A 24143-nucleotide genomic window follows, 5' to 3' on the forward strand; every position below is an offset into this window, starting at 1 on the left:
TTGGGTCCCTCACCCCAAAAAGGCCATTGAATGACTCGAGCGTGGCCAGAGAAGGGCAACGGAGCTGGGGCAGGGTCTGGAGCACAGGTCTGCTGGGGAGCGGCTGGGGGAACTGGGGGGGTTCAGTCTGGAGCAGAGGAGGCTGAGGGGAGACCTCCTGGCCCTCTGCAACTCCCTGCCAGGAGGGGGCAGAGAGGGGGGATGAGTCTCTGGAGCCAAGGCCCCAGCGCCAGGCCCCGAGGGAATGGCCTCAAGCTGCCCAGGGCAGGGTCAGGCTGGCTCTGAGGAAGGATTTCTGTGCAGAAGGGGCTGTTGGGCGTTGGAATGGGCTGCCCAGGGCAGGGGGGAGTCCCCGGGATCCCTGGGGGGGTTGAAGAGTCGGGCTGAGCCAGCGCTGAGGGATCTGGGGGAGTTGGGAACAGTCAGGGTGAGGGTCATGGTGGCACTGGAGGAGCTTCAGGGTCCTTTCCAACCTCAGTTATTCTGTGAAGATCTGAGTACGGTGACACCCCTTGACTGTAAAAACACCCCCTCGCTGCCGTCTGTGGGTGCCAGACAGGGTGACTCGGCTCCGTGGCCACACGAGGGCTGGCCCACGTCTGCTGCCGGGCAGGAGTCACGCCGTCCTCCCCCATGAAACTTTGTTCGGCTTCGCTCCGTGTTGAAAGGATGCCTGACCGTTAGCACGCCTCGTTGGGGACAGGAACTGGGGGTTTATGCCATTAACCCCCCCGAGATCGTTAACGTGGCAGGTTGGAGGTGGTGCGGGTGGGCGAAGGGAGCGGCGCAGCCTGCCAGGCGCGTTTGACCCGAGTCACGGGAGATGCTCCGTGCTCACCCCCCGGGGAAGGCGACGGGGCCGTGAGGAGAGTTTCTGCCCCTCACGGTGTTTATTTTTACAGGAGGAAGCTGCCGCCACTTTCCAAATAGTGTAACAGGGCTCGTCACAGTGAAACCGTGGCGCCGGGTAGCGAGCGGTGCCGAAATCCGGGTGTTCCTGCTGCCGTCAAACGCTTCCCTTTGCCATCAAATGCCTCCCCGTGTCGTCGCACTCCAGCTCCCGTGGCGGGTGCCACAGGACCCGTCCTCCCGGTTGGGCAGGAAGCTCTTTGCCAGGGTGATAAAAGCACGTTTCTATTTAGAGAAGCTTCGTTCTTGGGGCTGCCCGCCCCCCCCAACCCCGGCGTGGCTGCGCTGGGGCATCGCGGTTTGCTTGGAAACCTCCTGGTGACGTTCCCGGCGCTGAGACTGTGGCTGGAACTCACAACCCGCTGACGTGCGGGGTTGGGTACAGCCGAGGAGGGGGGTGAATTCCTGGTGGAGCCTCTCCCCCCGCCGCAACCGGGCTGCCTGCGGGTGCGGGTGCCAGCGTCAGGCACCGCCTGCCCACGCCGCGGGTCTCGTTTCCTCGTGCTCGGCTGATAAGCTGGATGTGCTCGCTCGTTCATGGAAACGATAAATCCCCTCAGCACTGCCCCGGCCGCTCCCCGGAGCTCTTATCGCCCCCGTTTCCAAGCAAACACAACCACCAGCCCAGAGCTGCTCAACAAACCCTCTTTCCCATCCAATTCCCGTCACTCTCGGCCTGGGCGAGGGGAGCTGCAGCCGTTCGCTGGGTGATAACGGGCCCAAAACGGAGCAGCTCCGTTTATTTCCAGGCAGAACCCCCCCACCCCAGGCTCTACGCTGACGCCCTGAGCAGGGAGCAGGAGAAACGTCACTGGTTCTGCACCTCGTTTCACTCTATATGGGGTGAAACCATAAGGGATGGGCGGGTTTGAAGAGTAAAGGGAAGGTGGTGGCTTTGTCCTTCATGTCAGGTGTCTTTTTTTTTTCTTTTCCTTTGAATTAGCTGGATATTAAAATCCAGTAGATAAATTTTTTTAACGGCTGGCAGCTGGGGAAGCTCCTTTCCCAATTCCTGCACCTGCAGCCTCCACTGCAGCGAAAGCAGCTCTGAGGCTGTGGGAGCTGCTCTCCTCCCTGTCGGTGCCCATTCTCCTCCCACCTGCTTTTGGGGATGGGGATGGGGTGGGAGATGGCCCGTTTCACTCTCTCTCTGCTCCCGGGAGCATCTTTTACCCCTTTCCAGCTCCCACAGCAGCGCAGGGACTGATTCTGTGTAGGACCGGGTGTATTTGAGCCGCTGCACGCTGTTTAGATATCGGGGTGATCAGCTCGGTATAGCATTAATTTCCTTATTTAAACCACGTCAGTAAATGTCTGTCTTGTAATTCATTGCAGGGACTTCCTTCCCCGAGGCTCTGGAATCGTCACCCGGCGGCCTCTCATCCTGCAGCTCATCTTCTCCAAGACAGGTACGGTCGGGGCAGGAGAAGCTGCCTGGCTCCCCCATTGGAAGAGGGAGGGGGGTGGTCGAAACCCTGGGCTTGCAAACGCAGCTCCGGCCTCGCAGATTTGTCATTTAACGTGCGTGTGAATATTTTGGTAGCGGTTCTGGTTCGTCTGAGTGTTCCTCGATGAGGGTTTTGGCTGCCGGGGAGCACACCTGCTCCCGGAGTCACGTTCAGGCCCGTTTCGAACATACACGGCCCTTGATGTGGAAAAGTCAGGGTCTGTTCAGCGGGAGGCCTCTGTAGAAGGTTGTGATGATCCTTTTTTCCCTGGAATATGTTAAATGCCTGGCCAGACAGCAGCACGGGTCAAAAATAGTGAGTCAGCCCTCTCCGGCCGTGCGGTGCAGGGCTGGGGGGGGTGAGGCTGCAGGGGAGAGGGGAGCAGGGCCCGCCTTGAAGTCGTGACACATTTACATCCACTTAGGTCCGTCCTTCCGCTCCCCTCCGGCAGAAAATTCCTGTTTGCCTTCAGCTGTCATTATCCCGATGATAAGGGGGACTTTGTCTGCACACAAGCATTTCAAACGCTGCTGGGGGCTAATAAAAGCACGCCCGGCTGCTTCCCCGTCGCCCCGTGACTCGGTTCCGCTTCGCACCCCGGCACAGAGGGGTTGTGAAATCAGCCTCTGCCCCCCTTCACCTGCCCCCCAGGGTGGGGGGCGGCTCCTCTGCCCAACCAGTCACGCTGGGAAAGCGTTGGCCGGCTCGATCTCCAGGGAGATTTCTCTTATTGCCTTCTCCTGAACGAAACGCACGGTCCTTTTGTAAAAAATCGTGGGTTTGGGTCGATCCTGGCAGAGCTGGAGCCGTGCTCCCCCGCCTCCTTTTGCCTCTGTTCAGGTGACCTGTTTATCAAGTAATTAATTGCTTCTAGTCCCCCAGAACAAGGAAGGGGGATTGCGAAATGGCAGCCACTGCCTTCAGGTGACAAGGTGTCATCTGGAACCTGCCCGAGCGGAAGGGCTGGGGTAGGGCTGGTATTTCCTCCACCCCCACCCCACCCGTGGGCTGTTGGAGGGAGGAAGTTGCACCATCCCCCTTCCTGGGGCAATCTGTGGCCCCAAATCTCTTAAAATCCCTTTTCGTGGGGCAGATTTGGAGCCGCTGCGAGGAGCCAAGGAGTCATTATCCCAGTGCCTGTAGGGAGACGCCGTCTCTCTTCCCCCTCACCTCCCTGCTCCGCTTCCCTGCTCCCCTCGAAGCTTCTCCTGTTCTAACAACTTGCAAAACCCTTTCAGAAAATCTCAGACTGTGCAGAGGACCAGGAAAAGCCGCTGCTTTTCCCTTCCCAGGCGTCCTCCCCACGGAGGAGCTGGGGCTGGGTTAATTTTTGTCTCCTGGCATGGTTTGGGCTCGGAGGGGAGCGACAGAGCTGCTGGGGTCAGAGCTGGGCCCCTCGCCCTCTGCTGCAGGGACAGAGGGAAACAGAGTGATAAATCCAGGGAGTAAAGCCGAGCTCACGGCGCAGGTGGAGGGGAAACCACGGTTCCTTCTTGGCAAGGGGCTGCTGGAGCTGGCGAGCGCTGATGGTCGAGGGCGATACCCCGGGTCTGGAGCGGCCACATGCCTCCCCGCTGCTGGCGGTGGCCCTGTGGCCAGCATGAGGGTGCTGCCGGGGGCGGGGGTTGGCTGCCCTGCCTCCCCACACACCAGAGCATCTTGGCGGCTTACTTCAGCGTTAGGAGTCTGGGCAATAAACCATTTAAAAGCAATCAGCGGGGACTGAAAGGCAAACAGGCCCGAGTGAAAACAAACACGGCCATTCTGGTGTGGAGGTTCGCTCGCCCGAGCCAGCGTCGGCTGCCTGCCAGCATCTCACCCAAGGGCAGTTTCTTTTTTGGCAGAGGGAAGCGTAACTCGGAGTCCACATCAAAGCAGCTGCTGCCAGCGCAGAGGCAGCAGGCAGAGTGTCGGCGCGCTCAGCCTGAGCCGGCTGGCTGCCATCCTCACGGGCTTTCCTCCGCAGCCAGAGGAAGCGCCGAGGCCAAGTTTATTTGGGGCTGCTGCCAGGCAGGAGGCTGGAGATAACCAGGTTAATCCCTGAGCAGGGCCTCGGGGCCTCTCCACGGCACCAGTTCTGCCAGGCTGCTCGGTGCCGTGCTGGAGCGCGTGGCTGGTTCTGCTCTGCCCTGGAGAAACGTCTCTAAACCAGCTGAGTCTCAGCGTGTGTCCTGTGTTTGGCTCGAGACGGCCGCATGGCCTTTCTTCTTAATTTTTGACTTTTTTTTTTCCCCCTCTTTTCCAGAATATGCTGAGTTTTTGCACTGCAAATCCAAAAAGTTCACGGATTTTGACGAGGTGCGGCAGGAGATCGAAGCGGAAACCGACAGGGTGACAGGAACGAACAAAGGCATCTCCCCCGTCCCCATCAACCTCCGCGTCTACTCGCCGCATGGTCAGTGAGCTGCTTCTCTGCCCTCCGTGGGTTAAAACACTCTGAAAGAAGAAAAAACAGCGTTCACCTGAGCCTAGGCTGCGGGCTTTAGCATCTGAAAAGCAAATGCTGGCTGCTACCTGGGTTTGGCTGATCTTAGAGCAGCCTGGGGGGTGGCAGGGGGTGCCGAGGGGGTGACAGGGGATGCCTGGGGGGGGATGGGGGGTGCCTGGGCCATCCCTCAAGCAAATCCAGTAGCACCTTTTCCTTCGGAGGGGTGGATCCGTCAGGAGATCTGAAGAGATCCAGGCCCCTGACCCCGAGCGCCGGTGGTCTCTTGTCCTTTCAGTGTTGAACCTGACTCTGATTGACCTCCCGGGTATCACCAAAGTGCCAGTGGGGGACCAACCGCAGGACATCGAGTACCAGATCAAGGACATGATCCTGCAGTTCATCAGCAGGGAGAGCAGCTTGATCCTCGCCGTCACGCCCGCGAACATGGACCTGGCCAACTCAGACGCCCTCAAGATGGCGAAAGAAGTTGATCCTCAAGGTAAGACGGACGCGTCCTCCTGCCCTTGCTGCTGCTCCAGCCCCGAGACCCGCCCAGCTACGGGGTGGTAAATCCTTCAGTGACTGTTGCCACAGAGTCTCGGTGATCAGTCACCCGATTTTGATGCCAGAGGGGCTTCCCATCCCTCCACCTCTCACAGAGGACTCTTGGTCCTCCGGCAGTTGAGGGAGAGCTGGTGGTTCCCCCCCTCGCTGGCGAGTCCACAGTTGTTCCGGTTACACACCCACGTGCCTCCTTTTGGTGCGTTTTGTGCCGTGTGACTGATCAACGGCTCGTTTGTGAGATTAATCGGTTGCTCGTTCGTGAGGTTAATCAGTCGCTTGATCACTCGTTTTTGAGGTTAATCGGTCACTCGGTCGCTCGTTTGTGAGATTCGGTTGCTCGTTTGTGAGGTTAATCGGTCGCTTGTTTGTGAGGTTAATCGGTCGCTTGTTTGTGAGGTTAATCGGTCGCTTGTTTGTGAGGTTAATCGGTCGCTTGTTTGTGAGGTTAATCGGTCGCTCATTCATGAGATTAATCGGTTGCTTGTTTGTGTGGCCGCTTCAGGCTTGCGGACGATTGGAGTCATCACCAAGCTGGACCTGATGGATGAAGGCACAGACGCCAGAGATGTGCTGGAGAACAAGCTGCTTCCTTTGCGCAGAGGTATAATGAACCACGGAGGCTCTGCCTCGCCCCGTATCCTCCTTCCCACGGCCTTCACCTCTCGTGGCGATTGCAGACGAGCCGAGGGGCAGCTCCTGTGCTCCACGGCGCCTCCCAGGCCCTTCCTGCTGCTCTTTCCTCCGGGAGAAGCGGCTGTGGGTGGCGATGTGGAGCCGCTCAGATGCCTTTTGGCCACGTCTGTCTGTAGCAAGAGCCAACACGTCCCCTTGCAGGTTACATTGGCGTGGTGAACCGGAGCCAGAAGGACATCGACGGTAAGAAGGACATCCGGGCAGCGCTGGCGGCCGAGCGCAAGTTCTTCCTCTCCCACCCGGCGTACCGGCACATGGCCGACCGCATGGGCACCCCGCATCTGCAGAAGGTCCTGAACCAGGTGGGCTCAGGTCCCTTCCCCAGCGCTGCGCGGTGCCTGTGTTGATCTCTGCTGGGACAGGGATGTTCCAGGCGCAGAGGAGGGCGTCTCAGTCCTCTCCGTTCTTTTCCAGCAACTGACCAACCACATTCGGGAGACGCTGCCCTCGCTGCGCAGCAAACTTCAGAGCCAGCTGCTCTCCCTGGAGAAGGAGGTTGAGGAGTACAAGAACTTCCGCCCCGACGACCCCACGCGAAAAACCAAAGCTTTGTTACAGTAGGTTTCAAGGAAGAGCCTTGAGTGAGCGAGTGGTGCTGGTGGGTGGCCCTGCCAGCCCTGCTGGGGCTGAGCCATCGCCTCGGAGAGGTGCCATGTCTCCCGGTGGCATCTCGGGCCTGCTGCGCCCCGTGTGCTCAACCTGCGTGTCCTAGAGCAAATGGTTTGGTCTTGGGGTTCGAAAGGACGGCAAAAGGGAGATATTTTGCATCTGCGACTCCAGCAAAAGGAACTGGGAGGATTTCCAGCGGCCCTGAGCAGAGCTGGTGGGGCAGCGCTGGCTGTCGGAGGCAGTCTGGGGGTGTCTTTCTGTCCCTTACCCCCGTTTTAATCCCGTTGCTCCTCCGCAGAATGGTCCAGCAGTTCGGTGTGGACTTTGAGAAGCGAATCGAAGGTTCAGGAGACCAGGTGGACACGCTCGAACTCTCTGGGGGTGCCAGAATCAACCGCATTTTTCACGAGAGATTCCCTTTTGAGCTAGTGAAGGTAAAGCTGGCCTGGGGAGTGCCTGTGCCGCGGCGGGGGGGTAGAAAAATCTCAAGATTTGAGATCAATAAATGTGAGAGAACGAGCCAGTCTGGGCAGGAGCGAGCACGGGCTCTGAGCCTGCCTGGGCCGGGGACGCTGCTGGGTCGTGCAAGAGAAGGGCTGCGGCGGGAGCTTGACAGTTCCTGGGCCATAAAGATCTCACCGTGGCTTTTTTCTCCGTTCAGATGGAGTTTGACGAGAAGGATTTGAGGCGAGAAATAAGCTACGCGATTAAAAACATCCACGGTGTCAGGCAAGTACGGGAGCGGCGCGGGCGCGGATCCTGCTCTCCTCAGAGATCAGTAGGGCGGCTCCGCAGGGTGCGGGGTGCTCCGTGTGAGGGAGAGGCCATACCTGTCGCCGTCCGCTCATCGTCTGTTGGCTTGTGGAGACCAGCGTTGACTGAAAATGGGTGGTCACTGCTTTTTAGAGGGCGTCAACGGGGTGACTCGGCCCCCCCGCACCGCCTTGGTTAGCGGGGTTGGGTTTGCCCCGGGGAATGCGGGGGAAGCTGCGACAGAGTTCGAGCTGAAAAATTTTCCTTGTGTCTTCAGTTTGGTCACTAAAATAACCTTTGTCTTTCCTCTTACATCCCGGTAAGTGGGGGAAGAAATAACCGTGAGGGCGAGGTAGGGGCTGTGAGTTAAACCCCCGCGCTGAGGGGGGGGATCCAGCTCCCCCTGAGTCCCCAAACAGGGGGATCGCGGACCCCGACACGGCGTTCAGTGCGAGTCCCCTCCCTGGCTTTTCCCGGTGCTGCGATGGGAAAAGAGGATTGTAGGGTGTAACACTCCCCCCGGGAGGTGCTTGACCCACTCGTGGTGTATCCGTTGTCCCCAAACCTCCCCAAAAGGGTGAATTCCCGTTTCCCCGCGGCGCTGGTGCGCCCGGGCTCTCGCTCCCGTTCACGGCGGGGAAGCAGCACCCTCATTCGAGGGGTTGGAGGGTGCTGCCACAAGCTGGGAGGGGGCCATGCGCACCCCTGTCGCCTCTGAGGGGTTGTGGCAGCCCCAAGGGTGGGGGGGGAAAAGCGGGCTTCAGCGATGCCGCAGATCCAGCAGCAGGGCGCCCCCCCTCCAGCTCACGGCGCTTGGGGAGGGAGTCGCTCTCCAGGACGCAGCCGATCGCCTCCAAACCTGACCAACCCATTTTGTTTTTGTCTCTGCCATGTCTCTGCCCTCTCGGCCCCCCCCTCCCCGCCTGCGGATTCCTGTAGGACGGGGCTCTTCACCCCAGATTTGGCATTCGAGGCCATTGTGAAAAAGCAGGTGGTGAAGCTGAAAGAGCCTTGTCTGAAGTGTGTCGACCTCGTTATTCAGGAGTTAATCAATACAGTTAGACAGTGTACCAGTAAGGTATTGAACCGGCTGGAGGCCATCCAGCCCCTTCCTACCAGTGGGACGGGGAAGCGGGAGCGATGCTCTAACCTGCCTGCCTTGCCCGGTTTCCCCTCCAAAAATTAAAAAAAAATTAAAAAATCTGGGAGCCACCTAAACAAATTGGATATTTCTTAAGCTGCGACCCGTGTCTCATAGCCTGGAGCCCTCCCTGTTGCTGAGGGGATTGGCTGAGGATGGGTCTCCCACAACGTCACCCGGAGCCTCCTGGGCGTCCCGACGGACAGAGTCGGCGTTTCGGGGGAGTCTGCTGAGGTTTTGGCCCCAGCCGGAGCCGGGCAGGCGGGCAGGGGCAGCTCCTGCATCCTGGAACCTCTCGTAGCACGTGGGTGTTCTCGAGCTCTGGTTTTAAACTGCTGCTTCGCCGCACTCTGGGAATCCCGGGAACGTCCAACAAAAGCCGGGGACAGCGGTTCCAGCGAGCCTCTAAATCCTGCAGCTCAGTGTCTGCCGGTAATCAGCTGCTTGATAACAAGCACGTTTCCACTTCAAAAAGGTCATTTCCTCCCCCGAAAATTGTGCTTTTTCCATGGAAGCGTTAATTACCCTGAAGCTGGATAAACGGGCCGTTTCCATATTTAATAACCGGCTTCTCAGCATCACTTTATCTTTTAACCTTGTTCTGGCAGCACCGAAAGAAATGCCTTAAACTGAGCAGAGGGAAAACCAGCTCCTCTCTCCTTCCAGCGCTTATGTTATTTTAAAAAAAATTAATAAATTGAGCTACATATAGACGAGAACATGGAAGCATCCGCGGCCTTTGGTACCCAGAGTGCTTGTGCGGAGCAGGACAGTTTAAACCTTGCCCTGGTTTCGTAGGCGGTCGGACCGCTGGGGGTTCGCTGGTGGGTCAGGATTTCTCTGCTCTCCCTCGTTTCTGGCGTTGTTGTCTGTGCTGTGGGTACCGTGGAGAAGCCAGCGCTTCCTGCTGAAATTCCTTCCGTCTCAAACAGCCAGGGAGGCTCGAATCGTAAAGCTGAGCTGAAATTCAGTTTTTTCCTAGAGCTGGGGCTCAGTTATCCGGCCTAGCGAGAAGTCAGGAGCCTCTCTGGGGTTTTTGCTGTGCCCTGTCAGCGCACAGAGGAGAGGCCCCCCCTGATCAGTGAAATGTCCCCCGGAGCCGCAGGGCATTTGGTGTGAGGCACCCGAGCACCCCAACAGCTCCCGAAGGAATTTCTCAGGCAGGCGTTGCCGCTTTTCCCTTTGCACGTTACTAACCTGAATTTTCAAACAAAAAAAAATCTCATTTTTTTCTTTTCTTTTCTGTCTTTGTGGCTATTTTCCCGCCCCCTGCACGCCGCTCGGTGTTTGGCTCTCGCGCTCTGCACGGTGCAGGACGGGGCTCTTCACGCCCGACATGGCCTTTGAAGCCATAGTGAAAAAACAGATTGTAAAGCTTAAAGAGCCCAGTTTGAAGTGTGTTGATCTGGTGGTCTCAGAGCTGGCCACGGTCATTAAAAAGTGTGCCGAAAAGGTAACGGGTCTTAATTCATCCCTTTTTGCTTAATCTGAAAACATCTGGAATATATTCGCTCCCAGGACCCAGCCAACCAAAGTGAGTTCAGCCACGAGGTTGTCACTGATTTTGGGGGACGCCCAAAATTCTCAATTACCAGACAAGCCGGCAAATACAAGGCGTAGCGTTGGCTCGGCTTCGCGGCACGGGTCCTGCCGAGACATATTGCCCAGGTGTTTGCTCGCCCCCGTAACAGCCGAGGCCACGAACGCTCCTCGCGTGGCCGAGATCCCACCTGCTCTGCCTGGCTTAGCCGTAGCTCCCGCCTTGCGCCGGATCCGCTCAGCCCTGGGGTCTGGGGGCGGGGAAAAAAAAAAACAAACCAAAAAAAAATCTGGATGAAGGTGTTGGCCGTTGCTTCGAAGGCCCCCGGGAAGGGGATTTTCCGCTCATCGAGTGAAGAGAATCGAGTCTGTCGCTTTTTTCCCTGCCCTGAGCCCCGGTTGTGTGGTCCCGGCAGAACCAGGGCTCAGTCCCGTCCCCGCTCCCTCCCCTTCGTGAGCGTCTCCTGTCGCTGCTTTTCCGCGCCGGGCGCTGGAGGCTGCCACGGTCCCATCAGCAGCGTTTTTTTTTTCCCCGGCCTTCTCCCTTTCTTTTCAGCTTGGTTCCTACCCCAGGTTACGGGAGGAGACGGAGAGGATCGTTACCACTCACATCAGGGAACGGGAAGGCAAAACGAAGGACCAGGTGAGCTCCTTGCGGCTGGGGAGCGGGGGGAATGCCCAGCTGGACATCCACGCTCGGACACCCCCCCTGGTGCCATCCCAACGCTCCCTCTCGCCATGGCAGCTCCCGCATGGGCCCCGGGCGAGCTGGGACGTGTGGGGGCACTAAACACACCCCCCTCCTCCCAGATCCTCCTGCTGATCGACATTGAGCTCTCGTACATCAACACTAACCACGAAGACTTCATTGGATTTGCCAAGTGAGTCACTTATGGGCGGGCTGGGTCCTCAAACTCTCTAGAAACGAGGTTGGTGGTCCTGTCCCCATGCAGGACTGCGGGTTATGTCACCCTTCCGGGGTCAGCGACGGGAAATCTGGTGGAGGAATCTCCCACATCCCAACGTAATTCACCAAAATCCGTGTCGGCACCGTTTGCGCCCCAGTTCTCTCAGATCTGGGACGCGGGAGCTCTGCTTCTCTCCTTGCCACCTGGCTGCTGTTTGAGGGCCCGCAGGGCCGAGCTGCCCCACATTAGCCCGAAGCAGGGGTCGTTAATGCCGCTCGTTAGGGCAGAGAAGAGCTGGAGCGGGGCTGTTCAGCCTCAGACAGATGAGCTGCTCAGGGCCCGCTCGCAGGAATTCAGGTCATTAAGGCCATTGCTGCCCTTCAGCAGAGCCTGGGAATTCCCCGTGTCCCCCGGGCGTGCTGAGGGCGGGGGAAACCGCTCATCCTGTCCCGCTGGGCTGGAGCTGTCGGGCGGGAGCAGAAATATCTCCCCATCTTGGAGCTTCTCCCCCGTGATCCTCTGCCCGGGCAGCCAGGCCAGGACCGGAGCGGGGCTCTCCCCTTAGTCTGTCTCCCTTCAGCTTGGGCTTTCAGCCAGAGGCTGGCGAGCGCTCTCAGCCAGAGGCTGGCCAGCGTTTTTGGCCAGGGAATGGCCAGCGTTTTCCATCGGCGCAGCCCCAAACCAGGCAATAACTTTTCAGAAGCACCTGGAGCTCCAGCTCAGGTGTCCCCGCGCAGAAGGAGCGGAGGCGCCGCCGTCCTCGCCAGCCAGCGCCCACGCTTCCTCCTCCTCTTTAAATTCACAAAACCTTCCTCTTGTTTTCTTTTTCCTCCTCCTTTTTTTTTTATCTCTCTGCTTTTCACCTTCATTCACAGTTCCTTCCTCTTCTCCTAATCTCTCCTGTTTTTCCTTTGAACCATCATCTCCCTCTTTCCTCCGGACTCCTCTGAAACTCTCCCACTCCCCAGCTGTTACACTGAGCAGCACGTCGCGACAGGGTGGGTACCCGCTCCAGCAGCATGTCCTGGGGCGGCCGGGGCAGCCCTGCTTGAGCCCTCCCCTCCCCACAGCCCCCAGGAGATGTTCGATGGGAGCTGGAGACGCTTTTTCTCCAAGCTCAGGCTTTTGGTTTTGTGCTTGCAGTGGAGCTCAGCCAACGGGAGAGCTTCCTGCTCCCCTCCGGGATGCCACGACGCTTGGGCCGGCTCGGGCCGGGCTCGCCTGGTGTCCCCGAGGGTTTGTAGGGAAGAACCATGAGGATCAGGGCAGGCAGAGAGGGATCCCCCCAGCTCCCCTGGCCAGGGGCAGGGTGGCCAGGGACGCCCCGGGTCAGGTGCCATCCCGCAGTCACCTTCCCCAGGGAAAGGACCCGGTTTGTGCTTGTAAACTGCTGCTCCAGGGGGGTGTCCCGGTGTAATTCTAACTGTTTTCATGGATTTTGTTCCTGCTCCTGACTAACGATTACGTCCCGCACCTCGCCCCTCGTCTCTTGGGTTGCTCAGGAGAGACAGGTAGCTTTCCCTCTGGTGCAGGTATGCTCTTTTCCACCCTGGGGGGGGGGGAAACGAGGAGGCTGCAGGTCTTTCTGGAGACGAGTCCTTCTGGTTCTTGGCCTCACGGTGGTAGGGGCGCATCGGCTCGGCTGGGGTCACGGACAGAAATCCCCTTTGAATCGGCAACCGCTGCTTGGTGTTTTCCTCTCCTGGCCCCTCTGGAGCGGGCAGGCTTGTAAACGCCTGGAGACACGGACTGGAAGGAAGGAGATTAAAAGCCCTCCGGGTCGGAAACCCCATCCCCGTCCCTCGGCACTGCCGTCTCCTTGGACGTTCAGGCCTGGGCAAAACGTGGGAAGGGGCTCGGCTGTCCGGGCCGCAGCGTGCTGCCAGCACAGAGCCTGGGGGGTCTTGGCTGGATTCTCCGTGTCGGGCTTCCCCTCCGGACTCAGCTCTTCCTTACGGCCTTCCGGGTGGGCAGCGTGTCGTGGCCGCGGGGGCTCTGAGCGCTCATCGCTTTGCTTCCCTTTCCCAGCCTAAAACTGCTCTTTTCCCTTCTTCCAGCGCGCAGCAAAGGAACACCCAGACCAACAAGAAAAGAGCCATCCCGAATCAGGTACGGCCGCCGGCGCCCCGGCCCTCCCTCGTCGCGTGGGGCAGAGGGAGCTCTCTGGGATATCCCCCCCCCCCGAGCGGAGCCACCCGGAGCTGCGTTTTGCAGCTCAGAAATGGGGATTTCAGTCAATCCATGAACTCCTTCCTTTTTTTTGGGGGGCGGGGGGGGGAGGGGGGGGGATATTTCACACTGGGGCTGGAGATGGGGAAAGACGGGAGCGTTTGCTCTGTGGGAGCTCGTCTAAAAACAGGATTTGAGTGGATCCACCGAATCCGTCTGTGAGGGATAGTTCCCGCTGGGGCTGGGAAGGACGGAGCTCCAGCTCACGCAGCGGGAGCGTGTGCTCCGCGGGAGCTCGTCGGAAAAGCAGCCGGGACGCTGCTGGGGGAGCCCCGACGCAGGGCAAGGTCTGGCCTAACTGGCCCGGTCCGGCCCCCGTGGATCCAGCCCAGCCCTGGGGGTGGGTGGGGAGGGAGCGGGGGCTCAGCGGAGCGCAGGGACGTGCCCGGCAGCCGCGTCCGCCTCGGTTCTGGCTCATCCTGCAGCCTCCCGCTTCCAGAGGGGGTTTGCTGCCCCGTGTGCGTGGCCGAGCCGCCCTGAAGTGCCCCTTTGCATGGCGTTAGGTCTTGCAGTACCTAACGCAGACATTGCCTCTTGTTTGGAAAGAATGTAATGAAATATTAACACTGTAAAATTATAATTAATAGCATGTAACTGTTTTTCTTTTGCTGTTTTTCTGCTTTTTTCCTACCATTTTTGTGCTTCCTGCTCTCTTCTCCCTTCCATCACTTTGTTTTTCTTCACTGTTCTGTCTCCTCGTCCTGCTTTTTTTTTTTCCCCCCTTAATTTTGCGCACCTAAAGGGTGAGATACTGGTAAGTACCCACATAGTGTGATAGTGCTGGTGGACGACACCCAGTGATGGACGTGGCCCTGCCAGAAAAACCTCCCAACCCCCAAACGCTGCCTCTCGCTCCCCAGAATTGAGTGTGCTGAGGGCAGAGGAAGGATGGGATCCCCCGAGGGGAGCAACAGGGCTCCAGGGGTTTAGTCTAGAGATAGAAATTCAGTCTGACCCCTTCATTCCCGTGCCTGGGCTCTTCTGTGGCCAAAAAAAAAAAAAAAACAGGGCTTGAAGGTGATCCCTGCCTGCACCCCGACTGTGGGGCTGTTGGCGCTGCCTCTCCTCACTGGGAACAGGGAAGCTGGATGCTGGGGTTCAGGGTGTGAGCCCTGGTTTTGCTGGAAGCAAGAAGCCCAAAATCTGTGGGTTTTAGCGTGGAGCTGCCGTGGTGGGACGTGGCGAGAAGCTGGTCCCTGGCCAGGGCGGTCCCTCCGCCCGCGTTGTGGGGAGGCAGCAGGGCTGGAGGCATGTTCTCTCCCCCGAGCTGCCTTTTTTTGGGGGTGGGTCCTGACCTTGGGCCGCTACCAGCGGATTTACCAATGCTGGCCACCGTGTTGGAACGTAGAAATCCGTTCAAGGAGCCTCTTCTTCGAGGTGCCGCAGCTCCCAGGTGTTAGCAGCTGGGGGAGCCAAACTCTGGGAGCCTGTTGGCCGCTTGGAGCCTGGTTATCCAGCCAGCAGAGCTTTTCCTCAGGCACACTCACTCCTGGGGGAGCGCAGGGCAGCGTTTCCTCCGAAGGGAAGAGAATTTCCCTGTCTAGGGGTGGAGGGGGGGGGTCGTGGCCCTGCTGCTCCAGGCTTGGAGCCGAGCATCACGCTGGCGGTCTGAGAAAATGGAAGTGTCTGAGAGGGAATTAACCTCCAGTCCCCCAGTTGGGGCTTTTACAGCCTCGTGGAGAGCGGCTCAGGTGTTGCCTTGGTCCTTCGGGGGTGGCCTCAGCACCCAAGTGTCTCCCCAGAGAAGAGAAATAATTTGGCTCCTGGTGGTGGGTAAAGCCGGGGAGCCAGCTGTGCGGGGAGTTCCTGGAGTCGGTGGCTTCACAGTCCCACGGACACGCGGCTGTGGCTCGGGCGCTGTGTGCTTTTTTCTCAAAAATGGGTTTTAGGAGGCAGCAGGAGGAATGTGGGGGCGAGGCCATGCCCGTCCCGCTCGTCCCAGGGAGGTTTGTACCTTCTGCCCGGGGCCAGGCCGCGGCGCCGGCAGCCTGGGAGAGCCCTGGGCCCGTTTCCCATCCCTTCCAGCTGTTCAGACACTTCCATTTTCTTTTAGCACCGTCCAGATGTTGCTGCTAAAACAAAGGGAGCGCCAACCCCCCCCGCCCCGGGCCTGTCTCGTGCCTCCCACCCGCTGATTTCTGTGCAGGGCCGCTCTCCCGTCGCTGGCTGTGGGACGGGATCGTGCCAGGTGACGGGAAGGTGGAGAGCTGACAATTAAGGATTGAAGCGCCAGCCCGGGGCCGGGCGGCTTCTGATTTGGACCAGGCCGAGCTCCGAGAGCGCTGGAGCCCCTCCACAGAGGAGCTTGCCCGGCTCCCGAGCCCAAAAACCAGCAGTGCTCTCCCCAGTTTCAGTCGGTCTTAAAGGAACTTTCTTCTGGGCTCTCTGCTGTGCTGCTCAGTGCCAGGCACTGTGGCTCAGCCTTCCTCTCTCCTCCTCCTCCTCCTGCATTTGGGGACAGAGGAGGAGGCGTCCCGGGTCCTGCCTCGCTCCAGCGTGCAGCTGAGGTGCCTGGCTCTGCAGGTGCCCTCCCCTCCTCTACCCTTTAACAACAGAAATCAAAGCTTGGCTTTGTGCTGACGCTCCAGCTCCAGCCTTGGATCTCTCCTGAGAGATCTCGGATCTGCCCTAAAAGCAGATTCCCTGTCCCTTATTCCCTCCAGACCTGTCCCAGCACCTGCCAGAGCCTCCAGCCCTGCTCGCAGGACTCGCTTTGCTGCTGGACCTTTTCCCTCTGCCCTTTCCTTGCCCCTGATCCCTTCAACTGCTCCATCTCCTGCCTCTGTTCCTTTAAAACCAGGCTCGGTTCAAATTCAGAGATGGTTTCTAAATGGGAATCAGGGGGAGGGGGGGGGATGTCAAACCTGCCAGAACCAATCAGGTGAAATCTTTAATCTGACAACCTCTGCCATCTTAATTTCAGGGCTCCTTCCTTCCCCTCGCCAGAAAAATCTGTATGAGTTAAGTTTTAGCTCTAGCTGCCTGTGCCCGCCGGCGCACCGAGCTTTGCCTGTGCCTAACACGGTGGATTTTGTCGTGGTTTTTACGCTGGCAGCCGCCTGAGCAGCCTGCAAACGAGCACAGCCCCAGCCCCAGCCCGCAGTGGGTTCCCCCAGCAGCAGCCTCGGTGTGAAAGGGCTGGCACCGGCTCTACACCCTTAGTCCCGGTGTTGAGACTAAAGCCCTGCCTTGGTCTCGGGCGCAGCTGCTCGGGGCTGGTTCCCGTACAAACCATAACAAACTCCGCGTCCCGCTCGTGTCTAACTCTTCTCTGCTTAACCGCGAGGGTTGTTCGTCCTCCCTCCCATCCATGCTTTGGACTGACCCCAATCAACACCCCCCCCGGTGCATTTTCCCCACGTCTGCCCATGAACTAACCCGTGTGGTGGTACTAACCCCTGGCAAGCGCTGGCCTGCAGAAGCCGCGGGGCCGGGGCACCGGCTCTGCCGAGTCCCTCCCGCAGGGCCCCTCAAGTGTCCCGTAACGTGGGACACGGCTCCCGCAGCGGGGACACGCGTGGGGGTGCTGAACGGGGAGGGGGTTCGTTTGTGCTGCTCCCGGCTCAGCCGGACTCTCCCTAAATCCGTCAGGTCCTCACCGGGGAGTTTTTTGGGCTCTGGCAGCGGTCGGTGTTGCTGCTTGCCCCGGGGAGGTCTGGCTCCCTCGCTGCCTCCTGGAGCAGCCGGTGTCCCAGGATGGGGTGTCATGGCAGAAGCAGCCGCGTTGGGGGACCCTCCGTCCCCCCTCGTTCCCGGGGAGCGGGTCGCTTGCGGGCAGACCGGCGTCTGGAAGCGTGGTCCGGCCACGCGGCTCACGGAGCAGAACCGCGGGGGGGATGGTGAGAAACGCTGTGGCCCCGGGAGGATGAGGGACCCTGAGCTCAGCCTAAAGGCCTCTGGGGGCTGGGCTGGGCCGGGCCGGGCTGCCGTGACCTTCCGCTGGGTACAATAACTCCCAGAACAATGGAGGAGCCCCGCCAGGCAGAGCGTGAGCCCGCCTGCCTTTGAAACGCTTTGGAATCTCCCAGTTTGCCCCGGAGATGGTGGCTGTGCCGCCAGTGGAAGGCAGCCTGTCTCGGGGGGAGGCCAGGCAGGGTCTAACCCTCTCCTCAGCTCGCTAGGCCCGGCCCAGTCCTGGACGGTCCGGACTCACAGCTCGGAGCGATCCTGGCACGTCCCCTGGCTCTTGTGGCTACCAGCGGTTTGTGGGTGACTCAGGATGTTTCCCGGTGGGGCTGTGCTGCTGCTGAGGTGCTCCCAGCGACAGTGGAAGTTGTTCCACGAGGATTTTAGTCTCAGGGAAGCCCTTACGGGCGCGGGGGATGCTCCTTGGCAGCAGTCGGGTGGTTCCCCTTGAGCTCCAGTGGTGCCGAGACAGGCGCGGGCTGGTGTTGTGAGGGCTCGGCTGGGCGGTGGCTGCATTGTGCCAGCGTCCTCGCCACCGGCCGTTGGCTCCCTGGGCTGGTTGAGGACTCCTGCCTGCTCCGGGCAGCGCGGTCCCTCGTGCACCGTGTCATTAAAAACCGCCACTTGCAACGTCAGGCTTCGGCAATCTCGCTTCAGCGCGCTGCTGCCCCGATTGCCAGCGGCTGCTGCTCCGTGTTACGTGTCAGGTCTGTCCACGGGCTGCCAGGGAGCCTTTCCCCGGTGGCTACGAGCCGGCTAGTCCTGCCAGGGAGCGGGTTTTGGGTGAGAAACACGGGATTCCTCGGTTATAGCGAGGCTGAGGGCTGCCTTGGTTGTGCTCAGCGAGGGCACGTGCTCACGGAGACCCTGAGCGGAGCAGGGATGGGCAGAGCTGCTCTGGTAGCCGCTGCGCTGGGTAAGTTGCTCCTTTCTCCTGGGGTCGTGCCCCAGCCGAGGGGGCTCGGTTGGTCTCCGCAGACTTTTCCATGCCTTGATGGCAGGCGGCACGTCGGCAGCTTCGAAACGGCCGGGACAGGGGCAGAGATTTGCTTTTTGTGGGGCTCCCGGCACCGCCGCACTGCAGGACACCCCAGAACAGCCCGCGGGGCAGCTCCACACCTCTCTTAAACCCGAGAATCTGCCTCATCGCGCCGGGGCACCGGAGCTTCTGCTCCCCCCCCTCCTCCTGCCCGGGCTGCTGCTGGCTGCCCCGTGGAGTTCCCGTGGCGCCGGGTCTGGGTCTGACCGTGCCGCCGGCCTGGCCGGGGCCTCGCTGCTTTTCTCGCTGCGGGAGCTGGGAGAGCTCCAGGCGTCCCCCCGCCCCTGCTGCTGCCTTTGAGAGGGGGGCTCTGGAAATCTGCCTGGGCGAGGGTCTGCTGAGGCTTTCTGTGAAGGTTCGAGGTGGGCTTCTGAGCTGAGGGGCACTTGGCCTTGCTCTCCGTCAGGGGATCTGCCCCGGGGACCCCACGGTAGCCTGTAACCTCGTCTTCCTTCCTCCCCCCGCCCCCCCCCACCGCTCCTCTGCCTCCAGGTGATCCGCAGGGGCTGGCTGACCATCAACAACATCAGCATCATGAAGGGAGGCTCCAAGGAGTACTGGTTCGTGCTGACGGCTGAGTCGTTGTCCTGGTACAAGGATGAGGAGGTACGTGCGCCGAGGGGGGCAGGAGGGGGTTTTGGGGGGAGGCTCTGCCACTTGGGGGGCTCTGAGGAGACCCCGGGGCTGGGTGGGGGGACAGAACTAGAACCGGGGGATTAATGAGCGCTGTCTGTCCGTCCGGCGGCGTGCAGGAGCGTGGGTCTCCTCTGGAGGGTGCCCTGCCGACACCGCACAGTCCCTGCCAGCAAATTCCCCGTCTCCAGACACTCGGGATCGGGTAAACACAGATAAACCGGGAGACGCTGGAGGGCCTGCGGGATCCAGGCGCCCGGCCCAGCCTGGGGGGTGGCCGGACCTCCAGGAGGGATCGGGGACCTCCTTGCCCCCTCCCAGCCCCCTCACCCCGCTCGTTCTGGCCCTGGGGCCAGGGAAACCCCCAACGCTTGGCTGTGGGTACAGCAAATCTCGGTCTTTAACCCTGTGCAACTGTCGGTTGATCGTCGCCGAGCCCCGAGCGCCCCCCTCGGCCATTCCCCGTGGGGTTGCTGCGCGGGTTTTGCATCGAAAGCCGCGCTCGGGCAGGACGGGGTTTGTGTCCCCGGGGTCGAGCTGCTGCTGCTGGGCGGGGAAAGGCTGGAGGGAAACGGGCCCCGGGTGGGCAGGAGCTGGCCACGGCCCCGGCCCCCTCCCGGCAGGGACCCGGCCACCCGCCCCCCTCCAGGGCCACCCCCTGAGCGTGGGGAAGCCGAGGGGGCCCCGTTCCCTCCACTCCGGGGGTTTCTGTGCGCCAGGACCCTGCAGATCCCCCCTTACTCCCCGCTGGGTGTCCAGGAAGGGGCCGCTGCTGCCCCCAGACCCATTTCTCAGGGGATCTGCTGCCCCCTCCCCGCTCTTTCCACGTTTCACCGCTCAAAACCAAAGCGATTTCTTTCGGGCTCAACCCTCCCGGGAAGGGGACGGCGGCAGGACCGGCACCTTCCCTGCAGGCACCGGCATCTCCTCCGCGGCGTCGTGCTCTCGGCCGCTTTCAGATTTTCAGATTTTCCACCATTTCCGCCCCCACGGGCTGCGAATCGGCCGCGATCTCGCCCTTCCCCTTACGTCACCAGCCGAGGCTGCGGCGGGGTTGGGGGGGGTGGTTGGGGGGGGTGGCTGCCTCCCAGGGGGTTTGGGGGGGGACACAAGGGGTTCGGTGCCTCGCCAGGGCCCAGCACGCGGGTCAGAAAAAGAGACGTGAACACAACTTTTATTTCCCGGGAGCCGCTCGGCAGCTGGATGTGGGGCGCGGGGGGCAGAGCCCCGGCTTCCTTTGTTCATCCTTTATCCTCCGAGCGAGCTGCGAAGGTTGAACGTCTCTCCCCGACCACGGAGTCGGATTTTAACCTCACTTCCCCCCGCCCCAAGCCCCCTTTTAAAATCTGCCTCCTAAAAGAGAAGGAAACGTGTTGAGCTGATAAACCCCCCCTCCGGCGTGCTCCCCCCCCACCACCACTCTCGGAGCCCGCCGGTGCTCCCCCGGTTTCCTGCCCAGAGGCCTCTCGGGGGGCACGTCTGGCCCCTCCGCGGCGGGTAATGAGAACCAGCCGGCCGGGGATGAATGAGGCTCTGTCTTGTGCAAGCCCAGCTCTCCCTGCCCCCCTCCTGCCACCCCCCCACCAAACCCCCGCCGTTAAAAAATGAACCGCCGGGAGCTGCTATAAGCCGGCACCCAGCACCCCGGGGCTTTGGGGAGGGGGTGCTGGGGGGGTGCAACCCACCCGCTCGCCTCCCCGCTGCAAGGTGAGGGGTGGGGGGGAAGAGCGGGGAGCGCTGCCCGGCCGGGCTCCCCCCTCGGCTCTGCCCTCCCGCCCCGCGCCGAGGCGAAAACACCAACCCCCAAACCACGCCGCCTCCGCCACTCGGAGCGAAACTCGGTTTAATCTGCCCCGAAAAGGGCCGAGTCCGGGCTCGCTCCCCGCCTTACCTTGGGGTGCTGGGGCGCTGCTGGGGCGCTGCTCGGCCAAACCCGATCTAACCAATGTGCAGACTACTGTACAACGTTAAACCCTCCTGAACAGGTAGTCTGAACACTGGGCAGGCTGGGCTGGAGTCTCCGGCTTCCCACGGCATCCACAGGGGTGGCTTTTATTTTTAATTTCTCCCCCTCCCGTTTTTTTGGTTGGTTTTGGTTGTTTTTTTTGTTTTGGTTTTTTTTTTTAATAAGGAGAGAAGCCCGATGGGCGAAAGGAAACTGCTTTGTCTCTCTTCTGACGTGGCAAAGTCCTTGCAACCGAATCCAGTCTGGAAAAAAGTTGTGGGTTTTTCAGGAAATCATGAGGAGGAGTGTGGGGCGGCGGTGGAAGGGGGGCGGAGGGGGGGGGGGGGAAGGCTTTGGGTTCGTGGCCTCTCTACAAAGGCGAACGTCACTTTTTGGGACCGTGTGCGCAGCATCTGGAGACAAAGTGGAGCTGGAGCTGTTCTAAACAATTCCAGATGTGGCGTTTCGGCAGCGACTCGGCTGGGGTGGCCCCTCGGCGGGGCTGCAGAGCGGCCTCCTCAACCGGCGGCCGCCTTCGTGCCAGACGGCGAGGCCCCGGGGTGGAGGGGGGGCCCATTCCTGGGGCTCCGGTGGAGCCGACCCCATCCCGAGCCGAGGGCGGGCAGCTGTGGCGCAGGCAGGGCTGCCCGCGCACCCGGAGGGACCAAATCCCTCTCTCTGGTGGTTTCTTTGGCGCTGCCGGATGCGTCCTCGGAAAGGCCGAGGGACGCCGGGGACTCCTGGTCCGTTCTTGTGCCGGAGCCGCGATCCCCAGCGATGCTGCTTCACGGGGAGGCTCCTGGGGGTGTGGGGTGGGAGGCAGATTGTGCCCTCAGCTGGGCAGCTGCGTGCTGGGGATTGAGCCAAAAGTGGCTCTTGGTGGCCCTTCTCGGGTGGGAATCGCCGCCGCTCGGTCGCAGGAGCCCCGGTTGGTCCCCGCCGCGTCCTCAGGGGTTGGGTTTTTGTTCCCCCCGGGGTGGTTGATGAGCGTCAGCGAAGCCGCGCTCGCTCGTTCTCATCCCTCCCTCTCGCCCCCTTTTCCAGGAGAAGGAGAAGAAATACATGTTGCCTTTGGATAATTTGAAAATCAGGGACGTGGAGAAGGGATTTATGTCCAACAAGCACGTCTTTGCCATCTTCAACACGGAGCAGAGGTGAGGGCTGGGAGCGGGAGCCGCCGTGGCCGGGCACCTCCCGCAGTCCCTCGGCTCTCCGGGTGTCGCTGCGGGGGCTGTGGGGGCTGTCGGCCACGCTCCGGGGCTCTGCCCTTCCCCTGGTCACCGCCGGTCCCTGCGTCCGCCTTCCCTGGCGTCGTGCTCCGAGGCGGGAGCGTCTGGGAGCTGGCGGGGGAGGATTTCTCCGGAGGAAACAGCCGCTTGCCAATATTTATAGACACGTTCGAGAGGGATTTCGGGCTCCCCGGTGCCGTCCTCACCCCCGGCTCTGCTCCTCTTCCCTAGGAACGTGTACAAAGATCTGCGGCAGATCGAGCTGGCCTGCGACTCCCAGGAAGATGTGGACAGCTGGAAAGCCTCCTTCCTCCGGGCGGGAGTTTACCCCGAGAAAGACCAAGTAAACACTCGCTCTGCCTCGTGCGAGCCCCCCCGGCACGGGCTGGCCGGGGGGTGCTGCCTGAGGAGCCGTCGGGCTTGGGAGCTCCTGGCTTGGGGCCCAGTAGGTTCTCGGATACCCTGGAAAATGCCGCGGTATCGCAGAAGAGGACGAACATTTTCTACCGCGGCGCTAGTTTGTGCCGCCCGACCGATGGATCTAAGTCGTTCCGGGCTCCGAAATAAACTCTTTGTTTCAAAACAAAAAAAAAAAAAAAAGCATCCACGTAGGATGGAAATAGGCGGACGGGACAGGGTCTAAGTGTGAAGCAGAGGGGTTTCTTTCCAGGGCTGTCAGATCCCGGCAGTAATTTGTGCCCTGCTTTCCCTGAGCAGACTGAGAACGAGGACGGCGCCCAGGAGAACACCTTCTCCATGGACCCGCAGCTGGAGCGCCAGGTGGAAACCATCCGCAACCTTGTCGACTCCTACGTCGGCATCATCAACAAGTCCATCCGGGACCTCATGCCAAAGACAATAATGCACCTCATGATCAATAATGTGAGTTACTGTTAATAATAATTACTAATAATGCAGAGAGGCTGGGGCTGGGCTCTGCTCCCAGGGGATCAGGGACAGGACAAGAGGGAACGGCTGGAAACTGCCCCAGGGGAGGCTCAGGCTGGGCAGGAGGAGAAAATGTTTCCCAGCAAGAGTGGTCCGAGAGTGGAACAGGCTGCCCAGGGAGGGGGGAGTCCCCATCCCTGGGGGGTTTAAGGGCCGTTGGGATGAGCTGTGGGGGATGTGGGGTAGGGGAGAACTTTGTAGAGTCGGGCTGAGGGTTGGACTCGATGATCCCGAGGGGCTTTTCCAACCTGAGTGACTCTGGATTTCTGTGACAAGAGGGAATGGCCTCAAGCTGCCCAGGGCAGGGTCAGGCTGGCTCTGAGGAAGGATTTCTGTGCAGAAGGGGCTGTTGGGCGTTGGAATGGGCTGCCCAGGGCAGGGGGGGAGTCCCCATCCCTGGGGGGTTTAAGGGCCGTTGGGATGTGGGGTAGAGGAGAACTTTCTAGAGTCGGGCTGAGAGTTGGACTCGATGATCCCGGGGGGCTTTTCCATCCTGAATGATTCTGGGGTTCTGTGATTTCTATGATTTTGAGTTGGGGGGGTGAGGGAGGGCAGAACTCTGGGGGGCCGCAGCCCCTCCAGAGCAACAGGAGCTTCTGGGCTGGGCACTTTGGGTTTCTCCGGGCCGTCCCGGGCTGTGCTCGGTGTGAGCGCTGTGGTACAGGTGTCACCGAGCCAGAACAGCAGGATTTGGTCATCTTGGGATTCTCAATTTTTATGTCTTTGTGCCGAGAAGGTGCTCGGGGTCTCGGCGTTCGCTCCCCCCTAGCTCTGGCAAACCGCAGACGCCGAACCATCCTCCGGGGCTCCGCGCACCTTCCAGAGCCGGGAGAGGAGCCCCCCAGCCCCCTGCGGCTTCGGGCCCTCCAGCTCCTCCTCCTGCGCTGGGTTTGCAGCCTCGGGGCTGACCCTCGCTCGCCGTTTCTCCTTAGACCAAGGATTTCATCCACTCGGAGCTGCTGGCCTACCTGTACTCCTCCGCCGACCAGAACAGCCTGATGGAGGAGTCGGCCGACCAGGCGCAGCGCAGGGACGACATGTTGCGCATGTACCACGCCCTGAAGGAGGCCCTGAACATCATCGGCGACATCAGCACCAGCACCGTCTCCACGCCGGTGCCGCCGCCCGTGGACGACACGTGGCTGCAGACCAGCACCGGCCACAGGTGGGTTTGGCGACGGGAATTTGTGGATTTGGGGTTGTTTTTCCCCCTGGGGAAGGG

The 24143-nt window shown here is 60.7% G+C and overlaps 1 protein-coding gene across 9 annotated transcripts in view; it reads left to right on the top strand.

Annotated features, from left to right (window-relative positions):
* Nucleotides 1–24143, top strand: part of DNM2 (dynamin 2) — a 32143-nt gene that overhangs the window by 5674 nt on the left and 2326 nt on the right. The window contains exons 2-20 of one of the 9 annotated variants that reach the window (XM_074930151.1): nt 2245–2318; nt 4603–4752; nt 5081–5284; nt 5852–5950; nt 6184–6344; nt 6457–6599; nt 6950–7085; nt 7313–7380; nt 8344–8482; nt 10641–10727; nt 10895–10965; nt 11961–11990; nt 13050–13101; nt 13964–13975; nt 18659–18772; nt 21789–21898; nt 22205–22316; nt 22691–22855; nt 23854–24086. In XM_074930151.1, coding sequence (XP_074786252.1) covers nt 2245–2318; nt 4603–4752; nt 5081–5284; nt 5852–5950; nt 6184–6344; nt 6457–6599; nt 6950–7085; nt 7313–7380; nt 8344–8482; nt 10641–10727; nt 10895–10965; nt 11961–11990; nt 13050–13101; nt 13964–13975; nt 18659–18772; nt 21789–21898; nt 22205–22316; nt 22691–22855; nt 23854–24086 — 2160 coding nt within the window. Of the gene's footprint in view, nt 1–2244; nt 2319–4602; nt 4753–5080; nt 5285–5851; nt 5951–6183; nt 6345–6456; nt 6600–6949; nt 7086–7312; nt 7381–8343; nt 8483–9859; nt 9999–10640; nt 10728–10894; nt 10966–11960; nt 11991–13049; nt 13102–13963; nt 13976–14854; nt 14869–17193; nt 17210–18658; nt 18773–21788; nt 21899–22204; nt 22332–22690; nt 22856–23853; nt 24087–24143 lie in introns of all 9 variants that reach the window. The other 8 variants (XM_074930160.1, XM_074930152.1, XM_074930153.1 and 5 more) reach the window with 8 other exon arrangements.

Source organism: Athene noctua, chromosome 31 (genome assembly GCF_965140245.1).
Source record: "Athene noctua chromosome 31, bAthNoc1.hap1.1, whole genome shotgun sequence".
NCBI classification, from domain to species: Eukaryota; Metazoa; Chordata; class Aves; order Strigiformes; family Strigidae; genus Athene; species Athene noctua.